The following is a 15,212-nucleotide window of genomic DNA, read 5'->3' as shown; positions in this document are numbered from 1 at the left end:
GAAACTACTTCTCAAACTCAAATATTTGTGGTTTTACTAGAGCCAGATTTCTTTTTTTAAATAATGTTTAATTTTTTCCTATTACATGTAAAATAATTTTTATTTATTTTTAAAATTTTTGAGTTCCAAATTCACTTTCTCACTCCTTCACTTCCTTTCCTTTCTGAGATTATAAATAATTTGGTATAGATTATAGTTGTGCAGTCATGCAAAACATGGAAAAACTAATATGAATTAGTCACGTTATGAAAGAAGACACAAAATGATAACAACAAAACAAAAAAGGTGAAAAATCATTTGCTTTCATCTTCATTCAGACTCCTTCAGTTTTCTCTAGAGGTGTATAGCATTTTTCATCATGAGTCCTTTGGAACTGGGTTGGATCATTGTATTTTTGAGAATAGCTAAGTCATTCCACATTAGTTGGTTATCATACAATATTACTCTTACTATGTACAATGTTCTCCTGGTTCTGTTCACTGCACTTTGCATGAATTCATGTAAATCTTTCCAGGTTTTTCTGAAATCATCCATGTCATTTCCTAAAGCACAATAGCATTCCATTATATTCACATACTGCAAATTGTTCAGCTATTCCCCAACTGATAGACATCCCCTCGGCTTTTAAATCTTTGCCATGCCAAAAGAGCTACTATAAATATTTTTTATACAAATAGCTCTTCCCCATTCTCCCTTTTTCAATCTCTTTGATATAAAGATCTACTAATGGTATTGCTTGGTCAAAGGGTATGCAGTTTTATACCCTTTGGGGCATAGTTCCAAATTACTCTCCAGAATGGTTGGATCAGTTTGTATCTCTACCAATAGTACATTAACCTAATTTTTCCATATCCCCTACAACATTTAGCATTTTTTTTCTTTTCTACCATATTAATTAATTTGATAGATACTTTGGAATTGTTTTAATTTGTGTTTTTCTAATCTATAGTGACCTAGAACATTTTTTCATCTGATTACAGATAATTTTGAATTCATTGCCTGAAAATTGTCTGTTCATATCCTTTAATCGTTTACCAATTGAGAAATGAATTGTATTCTTATAAATTTGATTCATTTCTCTGTATTTTTGAGAAATAAATCCTTTATCAAAGATACTTGCTATAAACACTTCTCTACCTCATCCCACCCCCAGTTTTCTGCTTTCCTTCTAACCTTGGTTGCATTTGCTTTATTTTGTGCAAAAACTTTAAAATTTATTATAATCAAAATTATCTATTTATACCTTATATTATAGAGCAAGAATTCCTGACTAATTTTTTTTTGTGTCATGATTCCCCTTTGAGGTGAGTTTTACATATCCCTTCTCAAATAATGTTTGTAAATATATATAAATACATAGGCTCATAAAAGAAAATAATTATATTAAAATAAATTCATCAAAATGTTTTAAAGGTTCATAGACCTCAGTTTATGAACCCCTGTTCTAGCATAAGGTAAATAATAAAGAACATTTAAACTTTACTGTGAGGTTAGGGAGAGGATAGAAAAAGACAAAGAGATTTAATCTCAAAGTAGTTTGTCAAACTAATCCATTTTCTTTGGTTTAATGTATTGAAATCACCCCATTTGATGTGAAGATGTGGTGGCAGAATCCAACTCTGGTGATGACTCTAAAAAGTATATTCTTTCCCTCAGCCCACTCTTATATTAGGGAAGGAAGCAAAAGCTTGTCCTCATGTGATTTGTTAGTGTCTGCTGCTCCCTTGTTTCCCTCTTTTAAATCAGATTAAAGATCTCAAGATCTTTAATCAAAGAAAGAGAGATCTACTGTGCCAGTGTTGATCAGATCACAATGCTAAAACCAGTTCTTTATGTTAGTAAAGAACATTTTGGTATTAACAAGAAAGAATAACACCAGCTATGAAGATAAAGTACCCTGAATATCCTACATCCTAAGCAGTCATCACTCTTGAATAAAAAATGTAATCTTTGGATTTCTCCAGAGTTGTATAGTCATTTAGAGGACTGATAGTGATTAAAAAGCCCATTGGAATCAATCCCTCTTTTCAACTGGCAGTTAAAATCCAATTAGATGTTTTTTTTTTTCTCTTGAAATATTTTTAATTCAAGTTTCAAAGTAAAACTTCTGCTTGAAATATTACGATTCAAGAATATGTGTTTTATACTAGTGTCGGAACTATTCACTAGGTTTTTTTTTTTTTAAATACCCTAAAGTTCTCATAGTACCAGTCATTCCTTAGTCTGAAATTCTGTTCCCATAATTTTGGATTCTGTGCCACCTCAAGGGATCTTTCAGAAAACAAACAAACAAATCCCCTATCCCAAGGCTCATTGGGAGGAAGCAGCACAGCACAGTAGAAGGAACCGAATTTAGGGCCAGGGAAAATAGAGATGAATCTTGGCTCTGCCATATTACTACAGGTGGTAGTCTTATACAAGTAATGTCACCTCTCTAGATTTAAGTTCCCCAACTCCAAAGTCAAGGAGGTTGAACTTGGTGCTATCTATAACTCCCTCTGATTTTACAAACTTAGGTTTCATATAGTCAAAAACCTGCTACAACAAATGAATTTTAAACATCCTCGCAAAACATGTAATGGCTTGACCTATGTGATCTCGGTTTTGTCTTAAATAATATAATGTGCTTCTATGTATCCCTACAGAAAATACACAAAATGAATTAAATGAATAAGCAATATTATTCTAATAAAAACAATTTGAGGTTTTTTAATCACAAAAAAATCCTATGGATTCTATGAATCTCTGTTGAAATCAGCATGGTCTGAGTCATCATTTTATTAAGAATTTATTAATATAAGGCTATTTTGTTGAAACGTTCTGTTGTCAGCTATATAATTCAACTGAAATGAGGGAGGTTTTTTTAATACCATATCGTTATGGAGGACCTTCTATCCATGATTGGTGTGTGCCTTTGCTAATGAACGAAACATAATGTGTTCTGACTTAAGAAAGAGAAGGGAAGAAGAGAAGTATCTGTTTGCTCTGTTCATGTGACAGGGAATTTTTTTAACAGAATAAAATAGACATGAGATTATTTTTGGCTTCAGGGAGCATCAAGGTTCTATGTAGTTGCTTCTCTCTTTTCTGTTGCAGGTTGAGAAAGGATGTAGTTATTCAGGGAACAAGAAGATTGGAAATATAAAATAATGTCCTGTCCATTACTTCATACTGAGTGAAGGGAACAGTATGCTAATGAATTATAGATTTAGGGCTAGAAAGCATTTTCTATATCATTCAGTCTAACCCTCTCATTTTGCAAATGAGGGAACCGAGGACCAAAGATATTTTATAATTTGTACAAGGGTGTAAGAAGCCCAGAATTGTCTGGCTTGAATCCAGTATTTCCCCCTACTTCACCAGAGAGTTGGCCATTGAGAAAAAGCACCCTCAGGATATTTTGTTACTGAGCTAAATAAAACTGGAAGCCAGAAGTTTTAGAAAGAACTTTGGATCATTTGTCTATAGAAAAGCTGGATTTTGTGGGGTTCTTTAAAGAAAAATCACTGTGAAGAATTTTTTACTATAGCCTAAGATGACTTAGAATGAAGTAATACAGGAAGAAGTCAAGTTTATTTTTATAATAATTTTTTTTATTTTTCAAAATACTTGCAAAGATAATTTTCAGCATTCACTCTTGCAAAACCTAGTCTTCCAATTTTTTCTCCCTCTCTCCCCATCTCTAGTCTCCCTAGACAGGAAGTAATACAATATAAGTTAAACATGTGCAATTTTTCTAAATGTATTTCCACATTTATCATGCCGGATAAGAAAAATCAGATCAAAAAGAGAAAAAATAAGAAAGAAAATAACAAGCAATCCAACAACAATAACAACAACAAAACACGAGAAAGAAAGGGGAAAAAAACAAGGAAACAACAAGAAAAGATGAAAATATTATGATTTGATCCATATTCAGTCCCCATAATCCTTTTTTCCTGCATGCAGATGGCTCCCTGGATCATAAGTCTATTGTAATTGCACTGGATCACCTCATTGTTGAAAAGAGCCAAGTCCATCACAGTTGATCATCATCTTCTTATTACTGTGTATGATGTTCTCTTGGTTCTACTCAAGAAGTCAAGCATAGTACTAAAGTGTGTCTAGGGAATTTATTTGCTTTGAAAGCTCCTTTAAAATATCATCATTTAAAATCATATAGTTAAGCTTAATACAATTAAATGTTTTTTCCTCAGGAATCAAGTATGATCAATGCATAATATTAGATTACAAAGGTGAAAATAGCATACTTCCTATTTTTTGAAAACTTACAATTAGCAAATACAGGTTTTATATACAATATGTACAAAATATACAATATGTTTTATATGTGATAAGCGCAGAGAAATCTAGACCAAGAGTTTTAAGAAATTGAAGAAAGGAGAGCACCTGCAGCCTTTAGTGGGAATGCCAGGGAAGACTTCCTGGAAGATGTGATGTTGAAGTGTTCCTGAAGAAAGAGAAGAATTTCAACTGTGGATAGATGAAAGGAGTAGGTTCTGAGCATGAGATATGAATTCAAAGAGGCAGAATTAAATATAAAGATTATAAAATCAATATTATAAACTTATTATAAGCTAGTACAGAGCACCAATTTCAGGCAAAAAAATATCCCTTTAGTTCTATCCATGAAGCTGAGGCACCCTCACCACCTCCAAGAATATAAGATATTCTTATATTCTTGGTGAATCCCCTTTTAGAGACTGAATTGAAATCTGTTTTTTTTTAATTAAAAATTTATTTGTTTTTAACATTCTTTTTAACTTTTGAGTTTCAAATTCTCTCCTTACCTCCTTTCCCCTCTCTCATTCTCTGAGAAGGCAAGCAATATGATATCAATTATACATGTGAAGTCATGCAAAACATACCTCCACATTAGCCATATTTCAAAAAATCAAGGAAAAATTAAGCAAGAAAATTATACTTTAGTGTTCACTCAGTTCATCAGTTCTCTCTTGAGGTAGAGAGCACTTTTTCATCATTGGGTCTTTGAAATTGCCTTGGCTCATCATATTGATCAAAGTATCTGAGTCTTTCACAGTTGATCACTATCACATTATTGCTGTTACTTTGCACAATGATCTCTCAGTTTTTCTCACTTCACTTTGATCAGTTCATATATACTTTGCCATGTTTTTCTAAGACACCCCTCCTCCCAGCACTTCTTATAGCAAGTGATAAGTACTTCAGTGATAGCAAACATCACACATATTAGTACAGTAAACTCCTTAGGAGCATGTGTTACTAGAGCAAAACAGCCTAAACAAAGTACCCTACTTGTAGGAGCCTGAAATTTTAGACTTAAGTAAGGCAAAAGCAACAAGTAAGGGAGATGGCAGCAAAGGTTTCTGGGAAGGATTGCTATAAATATTTTTGCACAAGTGAGTCCTTTTCCCTTTTTAAGATCTGTTTAGCATATAGACCCAATAGAGATACTGCTGGATCAAAGGTATGCACAGTTTGATAGCCCTTTAGGTATATTTCTAGTTGCTTTCCAGAATGGTTGGATCAGTTCACAACTCCACCAGCAATGTAATAGTATCCAAGTTTTCCTACATCCCTCTAAAATTTATCATCTTTACCAGGAAATAACTTAAAAGTGAAGTATACTATAAACTGAATTTCATGGCTAAATGCAATTTGTGGTGGAGAGCTAGGATAACTATATGCAATTAGAAAGTCAGGAGAGCAGATAGGGATTTAACTCCAGACAGAGCAAGTTGTTGTCAAAAAGAATTGGGACTCAATAAGTATAATAACAACAATATTAATAATCATAGCCAATATTTATAATACTTTAAGATCTGCAATGTATTTTATGTATAATATCATTTTAGTTTCAGAACCCTGTTTTACAGATGAGAAAAAATGAGGCTAATGATGAAAATGAACAGATTTTCTCAGTATCACACAAAAGTATTTGAGGCAAGAATTGCCTTCATGTAGAATGAGGGGAAGTGATGTCCAGCATATTTCAATTTCAGGAAGAATAATTGAAGGAGAGAATGAGAGAAACCATAAAATAATACCTTTGAGACTAGTGATTCTTGCAATCAACAATGAAAGAGAAAGAAGAAAAGACAGAGTTTGGAAAGGAAGTAATAAAGGCAGGAATTATGCAAAAAAAATTGTGACTCTGACTTTCCTTATATTTTGTGGGTACATTTTTCCTGTATCTCACAGTTTGGATGAACAATCCTGCTTATAGGATCACGGAAGGAAGTGTTAGCTAATAAGAGGGTGAATCAGGAAATAGGAGAGGTTTTTCTTCTTCATTTTTTCCACAGCTAATAATTATCTTTGGAGCATAGTTATGATGGGGTAACAAAAAAACAGGATCCATCTAGTTATAGTAACAGAACTAATTCCTTTAATAGGTATGTATCTACATAAGTTATATATCTCTAAAATCTATGAGACTGTATAGTTATGAATTATTTCTCTCAGTATTCATTTTCATAAGTGTCATTTAGTACTTATATGCTGCTAAGGTAAATGATCCTAAAGAGTTTCCTAGGGCCTTGAGAGGTTAATAGCGTAAATTACAGAGCCATCTTTAGTGGGAGTTAGTGCCCTTAGGTGAGGGATACTCATATGGTATAGATGAGAGAGAGGGAGAAGGCGAATCAGAGTGGGAAGGGAGAGGAGGGAAGTAGAGAGGAAGGAAGAAAGAAAAAGGAAAGGAGGAATGGAAAGCGGAGGGGGAGGGTAAGAGGAGAAGGAAGAGAAAGGGGAAAAGAGACAGGAAGGAAGGGAGGAAAGAAAAAAGGTAGAAGGGAGGAGAGAGAGAGGGAGAGAGAGAGAGAGAGAGAGAGAGAGAGAGAGAGAGAGAGAGAGAGAGAGAGAGAGAGAGAGAGAGAGAGAGAGAGAAAGAGAGAGAGAAAGAGGGAGGGATTCAGGGAGGGAGAGGAAAGGGAGAAGGGGAGAAGCAGAGGGAGAGGGAGAAATAGTAAGTTTATCTCTTTTAAGACATTTAAACGAGATTTATCTAGGATTACTCAGTGCATTTATAGTGAGAGATCTCTGTTCATTACTTAACTCACTAAACTACATGGCTTGTTCACAATCAGAAAACATTCTCCTCCCATACTATTAGGCATTTTAGTCATGGAGCTCATTGCTGGACTGTGCTGTCAGGGTGGACACAGGGTAGTCCAAGGATCACTAATCCAACTGAAGATGGGTGCAAGGGCAGGACCCTGTTACTGATGCCTTTCCTCCTGGTTGTCTCCATGCAGGCTGTGGAGCTAACTTCACCAGCCCTTCAGGTTACATCGTTTCTCCTAACTATCCACGTCAGTATGATAATAGCATGAACTGCAACTATATCATCAAGGCAGGCGAACGAGACATTGTGCTCTTAGATTTCCAGTCTTTCCACCTAGAAGGTAAGTGCTCATTGCTTTTGTTTTCTTTTGTTTCTGGCCTTCCAGAATGGAAAATGGTCTACATTTCTGGCTACATGTAACTCACTCTGCAAAGATCTGACCCCTATGATCCTGCCTCAGACACTAGCTGTGTGACCATGAGGAAATCATTTAACCTCTCAGGCCCTCAGTTTCCTTAGCTGTAAAATTAAAAGTTTGGAGACAGATCTTTTTCACATTTATATGTATGATCCTGTGGTTAAATCTGACCAGATTCTGAACAATACTACCATGAAGAATTTTTTTTTCTGGTAGTAGAAATAGATTATCATTTGGGGATCTCCTGGAGGCACAAGTATATACATTTCCCCAAAGCAGACATTCAGGATTTCCAGAGTACTAGACTTCTGCTTTCACCAGTATATTTATTTCATAAATATTCAGAATTTTCTGACATATGTCAAAAGATCAAGTAAACCCAGAAAACAGTATGCATGATCACAATAATTGAACAACTAGAACCAAAAAAAGAAAAAAAAAGAAACTGAATATTGTGTATCATAATGATTAAGAGAAAAGCTGAAAAAAATGCACCTGACTCCAGTCATTGCAAAAGTGCAGGATCTAGGGTGTAGAATAGTACACACACTGTAAGAACTGCTTTTGTTCCTCTCCCTTTTGCCATTTTTGTTACTAGCAATTATTTACTGCATAGGGGAAGAGGAAGAATATATTCAGAAATCACTGTGATGTAAAATCAAATGATCAATTTAAAAAACAAAATTTTGTAGGTAATCAGAATATGAAGGCTTCTCGGGGAAGAATATCTAGACATGCATTTGATGAGTCTTGATAGATCTGTAAGATCTTATTTATCAGTTATATTAAAGTAATCTTTAATAAACATCAAAACATGATAAGAATGAGAAAAAAGGCAGAGGTAGAATTGAGAGAGATCCAAGAGTCATTAACTAGAAACCCCAAATTCTCTTCTATCCCTTCTAAAGTGAGCCAGTTAATTGCAAGCAGCCTGATTTGATATAAACAGGAGTGTTTTTCTTGAGCAAGGTCAAATATTTTCATTGGAGAGGCTGTTCCCACCCCTCTCCACTTATTTTTTTCACTAAGTATAGGACATAGGCAAGGTTACAGGAAAGAAAGCACGACTCCCCCAGAAAGGCTGTATAAAAGATCAAGCATTGCTGAGTCAGAGAATAGCAATAGAACCAGGGTTTTCTTATAAAAACATCCACTCTAAAGAATGTGTGCTGTCCTACAGAATATCACCCTCAAGGCCAAATTAGCAAAGAGGTATGGAATACTACCAGTGTCCCTAAGTTGTTCCAATCCGATAGGACCTCTAATTATTCTGTAAGGCAGGAGGTCCAACAGAAAAGCAGACTGAGTTTGGAGCCAGGATCCAGGCTTCCCATACAGCTCCTTTCACTTGTAAAGGATATCTCTATTCCTCAGTTTCCTCATTTATAAAATGGGCTGTCAAATTATATGATCCTTAAGGTACCTTCTAACTCCAAGCATATCACCTAAGGTTGGATAATTAACTACTAAGAGGGAGGGTGAAAAAAAACCCAACAAAAGTCAGGAAAACCTAAGTGTTAAACATTTTGTCCTGTATGCCCCAGTGCTATCATATGTGTGTATACACATGCTAAATGGTTCAATTAGAGCTGAGATAAAAATTATGGTTCTGTCTACAGTCACGTAATAGGATCGGATGTGACTGGAGATGTGGTCATTCTGAATACTCATGACTCATTGAAATTTTCTCGTATATATAAGACTGGTATTTCCATACAACTTGGTGATCCACAGTAAATTGAGAAAATAAAATATGCATATTATATATGATTCTGTTTTGTCCTAGTAGAACCATTTTATGTAACTCCAAGGGCAGTATTTCAGCCAAGGTATTAGATGATTTCAGGCTAATACCAGACCATTTAGTAAAAAAGAGAATTTTAAAAAGGGAGGAGGCTATGTTATTGTGCTCCAGAATCTCTTCCTGGTCCTCTGATAGATCACCCAGGAAGAATGTCTATTGGAAAGAAAACAAGAAATACAAGATGGTTAAAAATGAAAGTATTACTTATTTTCTTAATTTACTTTATTGGTCATGGAATATGTTTTGTTTGATATATGTTATGTGTTACAAGAAAGATACCCCAAGGTGACGTGGGATTTTCCATCATTACTATTTACATTTTTCAATCTACTACATGCAGCAAAGTTATGTTTTACCATCTGGAACATTTGTCACTTTATTTTTTTTTACTTCATTTAAACTATCAAAAAAAAAAACACCCCAACAACCCAGTCCTGAGATGGTATTGCTCAACTACTTGGCATCTCTTCCCTTGGCTTTCTCAATTGTTTCAAGTAGACTCATTTTGCAATATAATATTGTGAATATGATTTGGCAATAAGATCATAAGATCACAGATTTAGAGTTAGAAGGGCCCTCACTTCACAGATGAGGAAGCGGAGATACAAAGAGATTAAAGGACTTGCTCAGTAGCACCCAGATAATGAATGTCTTGAAACAAGATTTTAAGACAGGTCTTGCTGACTCCAAGTCCAGTGCCCTATCCTCTATGGCAATATGCCTTTTAAAATAGCTTTTATTAATTTTTAAACTTAAATCTCCCAAGCAATAAATGGAGGCAATTTATTTTTGTATAATTTCTTGCTTACTTATGTTAGCCCATGTTTCCCATGTTCCAGGTGCTAGGTAATTAGGGGCCATTGTTTGTGTACTCACCAAGCTCAGTTCTGCAATGGCAATATTTTTTCTCTCTAACTGATTTTTTTCTTTTATATTTTCTGAATTACTAATCTTTCTTGCAGTTCACAGTGGAAATGATAGAGCAGCATTCCTATTTTATGACATTGCATGGAACCTTATGCAGTAGCATGCAATAAGAATTAAGTTTTGAGAAATGTATTTCAAATTAATAGAAAATATGGATGAAAATATTAGTTGATTTATAAGTCATTGAGTCTAGAATCAATCACAACATATGTTGAAGTATTATAATACCTTTAGGAATATATTCTCAGGATAATGGCAAAGATGTGTTTTTGTCTTTGTAAAGATATGTATATCTAATTATATTTTATGTTTTGGTAATTTATTTATATAGCTTTTGTTATATTCAAGAGGATATAGATTATCTTTAATTATTCTGGTTTCATTCAATTGTTTTGTTTTCTTACTGATAAACTTTGAAAGGATGCCCATTTTTGTTTAAAAAAAAAAGACTGCTAGTATTTCAAATACCTCAAAGGCTTTCATCTATTTTAATCTTTGATGACAGTCTATCTTGTTTCATCTATTGTCCCAGCCTGGCTCGAATGGTTGGCGGAGTCTTCAATTCTCCTTTTCAAATATGCAGGATTTCATGACCATACAGTCCACTGCAAAAGTCCTATTCCAGAGCTTTATTTTACATGAAGGTGAATCTGGGCTTTTAAAGCCTAACCATAGACAATGACTTTTAGCAGTTTCTACCAGTTTTGTCTGGTTCCAACCATGGGTCCAAAGCCAGATTGTATCTGCTCTCTAAAAATCAGCTGAATATTGGTCCCAAGAGGATCCTCCTTTGAAGGCTGGCCTAGAAGTAATGAACAATAGAATTCTAGACTTAATGCTTTTTGATCATTTAGTACAGCCTTTATTAAGCTTTCACATTTCAAAGGAATTTTTGGTGACTTACAAAAAAAAAATCCTAATATGCTGCTTGATTTGTCAAACCATGGTACTTGACCATTTTTTCATTTTCCCCATTAATTGTTTAGAGAGAAATAATCCTAATATTTGTAAGTATTTAATGAGTATCAAATGACAAAAGCTAATTCATAATCTTGCAAATTTAGAAGACTTTTGGGTTTACATCAAGGCAACAAGAGTTTATTATGAACCTATTATGTACTAGGCACCATATTAAGAGATATAAAGAATGGCAAAACACCCAAACCAAAAAATGACACAGTTCCTGCTTTCTAAAAGCTCATGGTCTGATGGGGAAGACAGCACCCAAACATTTGTGTATAAAGGAGACCTAAGCAGGATAAATTGGAAACAAGTATTATCATTAAGGAGGATTGAGAAAGCCTTTTGGGAGAAGTTGAAATTTTAACTGAGACTTGAAGGAAGCCAGGGAATTTGGGAGGTGGGGATGAGGAGGGAGAGATTTTCAAAATTTGAAGTTGAGTACTATTGCTAAAATGTTATAATAAATTTGATGTTTTCATCGTTCCCTCTTGCTTGAATAGTAGTCCTTACTTGGGGTAATAGATTCATTATTAACACGATAGATGTAATTTTAGAAAGGTTTTCTTTCCAGAATTATTTGGTCCTAGTACATAATAAACATCACCCTTAGGACAATAACAGACTTTAAAAGGTCATTATTTGTAAGGATATCCTTACTTTGGGCAATAGATTCATTACTAACATGATGGACATTATTTTATTGAGATTTTCCTTTCCAAAATTATTTTCTCCTAGTACATAATAAACATCACAGTTAAGACAATAATAGACTTTTAAAAGCCCATTATTTGTAAGGATAATGGAATATTTCTATAAATTTTGCAGTGAAAATGAATTCAATTTTCTGAGAAAATATTAATTTAACAGTATTCTAATTTTAAATTAAATAGATAGCTGACATGAGACTTATTCCTGCAACTTGACATTCTGTATGAAATACTTTGTGGCTATCTGAACTTCATTGAGTGCCACACAGCTGGATGAATACCGATAAATCAGTCAGGAAAATAGATGGTGGCTCTTCAATAGAAGTCGATGTCCATAGATACACTTAATTTATACTCCCCATCACTGTCACCAAAGAAAAATAGGAGACATTTGTGCCCCTCTTCCTTTCAGGTTTCTTGGCCCTGTTTTTCTCCTTTTTTTAAAAGCCTTCTAGGAAGATCTTGAAGTTTACTTATCTACATAATATGAAGGGAGTTTTTCATCCTCAAATTTCCTGTATCAATGAAATCATAGGTTCATTCCCAAGCCCAATTATTTTAAACAAGACTGTAACTACTGTACTTAAAACTCAGTGTTACCTGCAAGGAGCAGAGTTTAGCTTAGTGTGCAAAGAGATGGCAGCATACACTTTTCAGATTGCACCATGCATCAAATTAGTTTCCTGTAGCCCATTTATTGTTGAGATATGTAAGCTCATTGGGAGTCATGATGACCTGAGTCTATATATTCCCTTGATGCTTAATAGCTGTATGACCATGAACTGCTCACCTACCTATTCTTAATTTTAGACAATTCTGTAAGAGTATAAATTATAGACATGTCATGATTTGTGTAAGTAGAGGGAGTCTCCACAAGGAAAAAAAAATCGTAGGCCATTGGCTTATTGACGTATCCTGCACAATGATTAAAGTTACATAGGACATGCTGTAGAGCGAGCCATTTGGCACTTAAGATTATTCGGTATCAATTGTACCATTAGTGAAATGAAAATACACATGATGCACAGGGTTTCTTTTCTTTTTATACTCTGGATACTCTGAGACCCAATGGTCAGTGTCTGTAAAGCAACAACAATTTCTATTAAATTTCATCACAATTTTGGTTTCATGCTGACTAGTATTAATCTTTACTGTGTCTCGAACTAAGTATTTCTTATCTCTTCTTTTTTCTTTTCAATAGAACCTTCATCCATAAATGGAATGTGTATCAATGATGGAGTAAAAATTATCCGAGGTTATAAAGCAGACTCCATACCTAGTGCTACATTTTGTGGTAATGAAATTCCTGGAAGCATGAGCATCATTGGCCCGATGCTACTCAATTTCTACTCTGACCATGGTAAAACAGACTTTGGATTCAAGGCAACGTACACAATACTTTGTGAGTAGCTATAATAATATCATTCATTTTTTTTAAACAGCAAGTTATATTGAGGCATTTTCTTTCTGTTTTAGGTAGAACAAATACTGTGCTTGGGTTCATGGATTTTAGAAAAAAATTACCATTAAGTATAAAAACTTAGTTAAACATTTTCTTATCTATATTTTCTCTAAAAGATTATCTCCTTAAAGGATGATTAGGCCTGGTAGTTTACTTGCAGGGAGCTCTCTGTACCAATAAATTGGTCCAGGAAGAAGAAGAAGAGGAGGAGGAGGAGGAGGAAGAAGAGGAAGTAGAAGGGGATGAGGAGGAAGAGGAAGAAGTAGAAGGGGATGAGGAGGAAGTGAAAGAAGAGGAAATGGAAGAAAAAAAGGAGGAGTAAGAGGAAAAGGAAGAAGAGGAAAAAATAGCAGCTCTGTGCATATGTTATTCTGTATAAGAAATCCATTAATAAATATTCCTTTCTGAAATAAAATTTTACAAAACTGAGATCTTAAAAAAACACCCTAGGTCAATTTTACTCTAACTAATTGAAAGAGAGAGTATTCATTTGGAAAATTCAGACCAAAATCACTTTTTTTGGCCTTTTGTCATATGGATAGCCTGATAGAGTTGTCTTTTAAACTTTGGCAATTCAGATAGATATCTCACTTCTCTATCTGATTTTGCTAGTGTCAATAAGCATATGATATTTAGATTGCTTAATTTAGAATTACTGCAAAATAAATAATATCATATTTTGTTTTCAATGAACTAGGTGCATCATTATTGGCTTGTTGTTTTTGTTTTCTCTTTCTTGGTTTTTGTTTTTTTGTTTTGTTTTTGTTTTTTTCTGGGAACAAGTTCACTCCTTTATCAGAACTCCAGTGAATCCAGTATCACATAAGCCTGAGAAATGTTCCTTTATTGTCTTCCTCCTTTTCTTGACCAACTCCATTGCCAAATGTGGAAGTTAAATAGTTTCCTTTCAGATAAATCACGTCGGAACCCATCAGCTCTACAGAATAGCAGTGAAGGATGTAAATGGTCATTTAGCATGAACAAGAGCCTTCATAATTCATTCTCGTCCCCTGCTCTCTGAGTTGTGACTTCTGACATTTTTGAAGTATGGCAATGGCTTTGTGTGGCTGCTGGCCCAGACAAAAAAGATTTGAGTAATTAACATTCCTTCCTCTGGTTTTATTGTGGGTTAAAGAGAAGGATTGATTTTCTTGACTGCCCTGGCGTAAGGGCTGCTTTGGCTGGCTAAACTCTTGCTTTCTCTTTTACTTAGTTTTTGTCCCTCATTTTCCTAGGATACTATTTATGAGACTCTACATCCTTTATAAGATCTCCATTTAAAGGGACAGCTTGGGTCTGCATAAGATTGCCGATCCCTGATAAGGGTGTGTATGTGCTAGAATTATTTAGGTACTCAAAAACTTGTAGACTGTATAATTCAGTACTAAAAAAAATGAAATATACATGGTATAGAAATCACTAGGCCATAGACATACAGCTAGCTCTCCATGAGCTCAACAAAACATATCACACTGATGTGTTATTAAATTTATATTGAGACTGATGTTGGGGCTGAGATGGCTATAATCGCCATTTTTTCATGTTCTTCATTCATACCACCAGGAAGACTTTTGCATTTACAGGATAATGCAATTTATAAATCTTTATAAAGCACCTACTATATATAATGTCCATGAAATATTTATTCATTCAACAAACATTTATTAAGTACTAAGAATAATGCAAGGGAAATAAAACACAAACCTTTAAAGGAGTTTACAATTTATTAAGAGTCTAGTCCAAGTCAAGAAGCATTTATTTAGTGCTTCCTATCAAGCACTGCACTAGGCACTGGGAATACAAATGCAAGCAGAAAGAAACACTTGTGCTTGAGGAGGTTACGTTTTAATGGGAGAAGACAATACCTTAAAGAGAGCACAAGG

The 15,212-nt window shown here is 34.4% G+C and overlaps 1 protein-coding gene across 2 annotated transcripts in view; it reads left to right on the top strand.

Moving 5' to 3' along the window:
* The window catches only part of CUBN (cubilin), a 290,121-nt gene that overhangs the window by 224,074 nt on the left and 50,835 nt on the right, over window positions 1–15,212 (top strand). For both annotated transcript variants that reach the window (XM_074266686.1, XM_074266685.1), the window contains 2 exons: window positions 7,239–7,388; window positions 13,069–13,269. In XM_074266686.1, the coding sequence (XP_074122787.1) occupies window positions 7,239–7,388; window positions 13,069–13,269 (351 nt within the window). The remainder of the gene's footprint in view (window positions 1–7,238; window positions 7,389–13,068; window positions 13,270–15,212) is intronic.

Source organism: Sminthopsis crassicaudata, chromosome 5 (assembly GCF_048593235.1).
Source record: "Sminthopsis crassicaudata isolate SCR6 chromosome 5, ASM4859323v1, whole genome shotgun sequence".
Lineage (NCBI taxonomy): Eukaryota > Metazoa > Chordata > Mammalia > Dasyuromorphia > Dasyuridae > Sminthopsis > Sminthopsis crassicaudata.
This window is presented reverse-complemented; position numbering and strand designations above follow the sequence as displayed.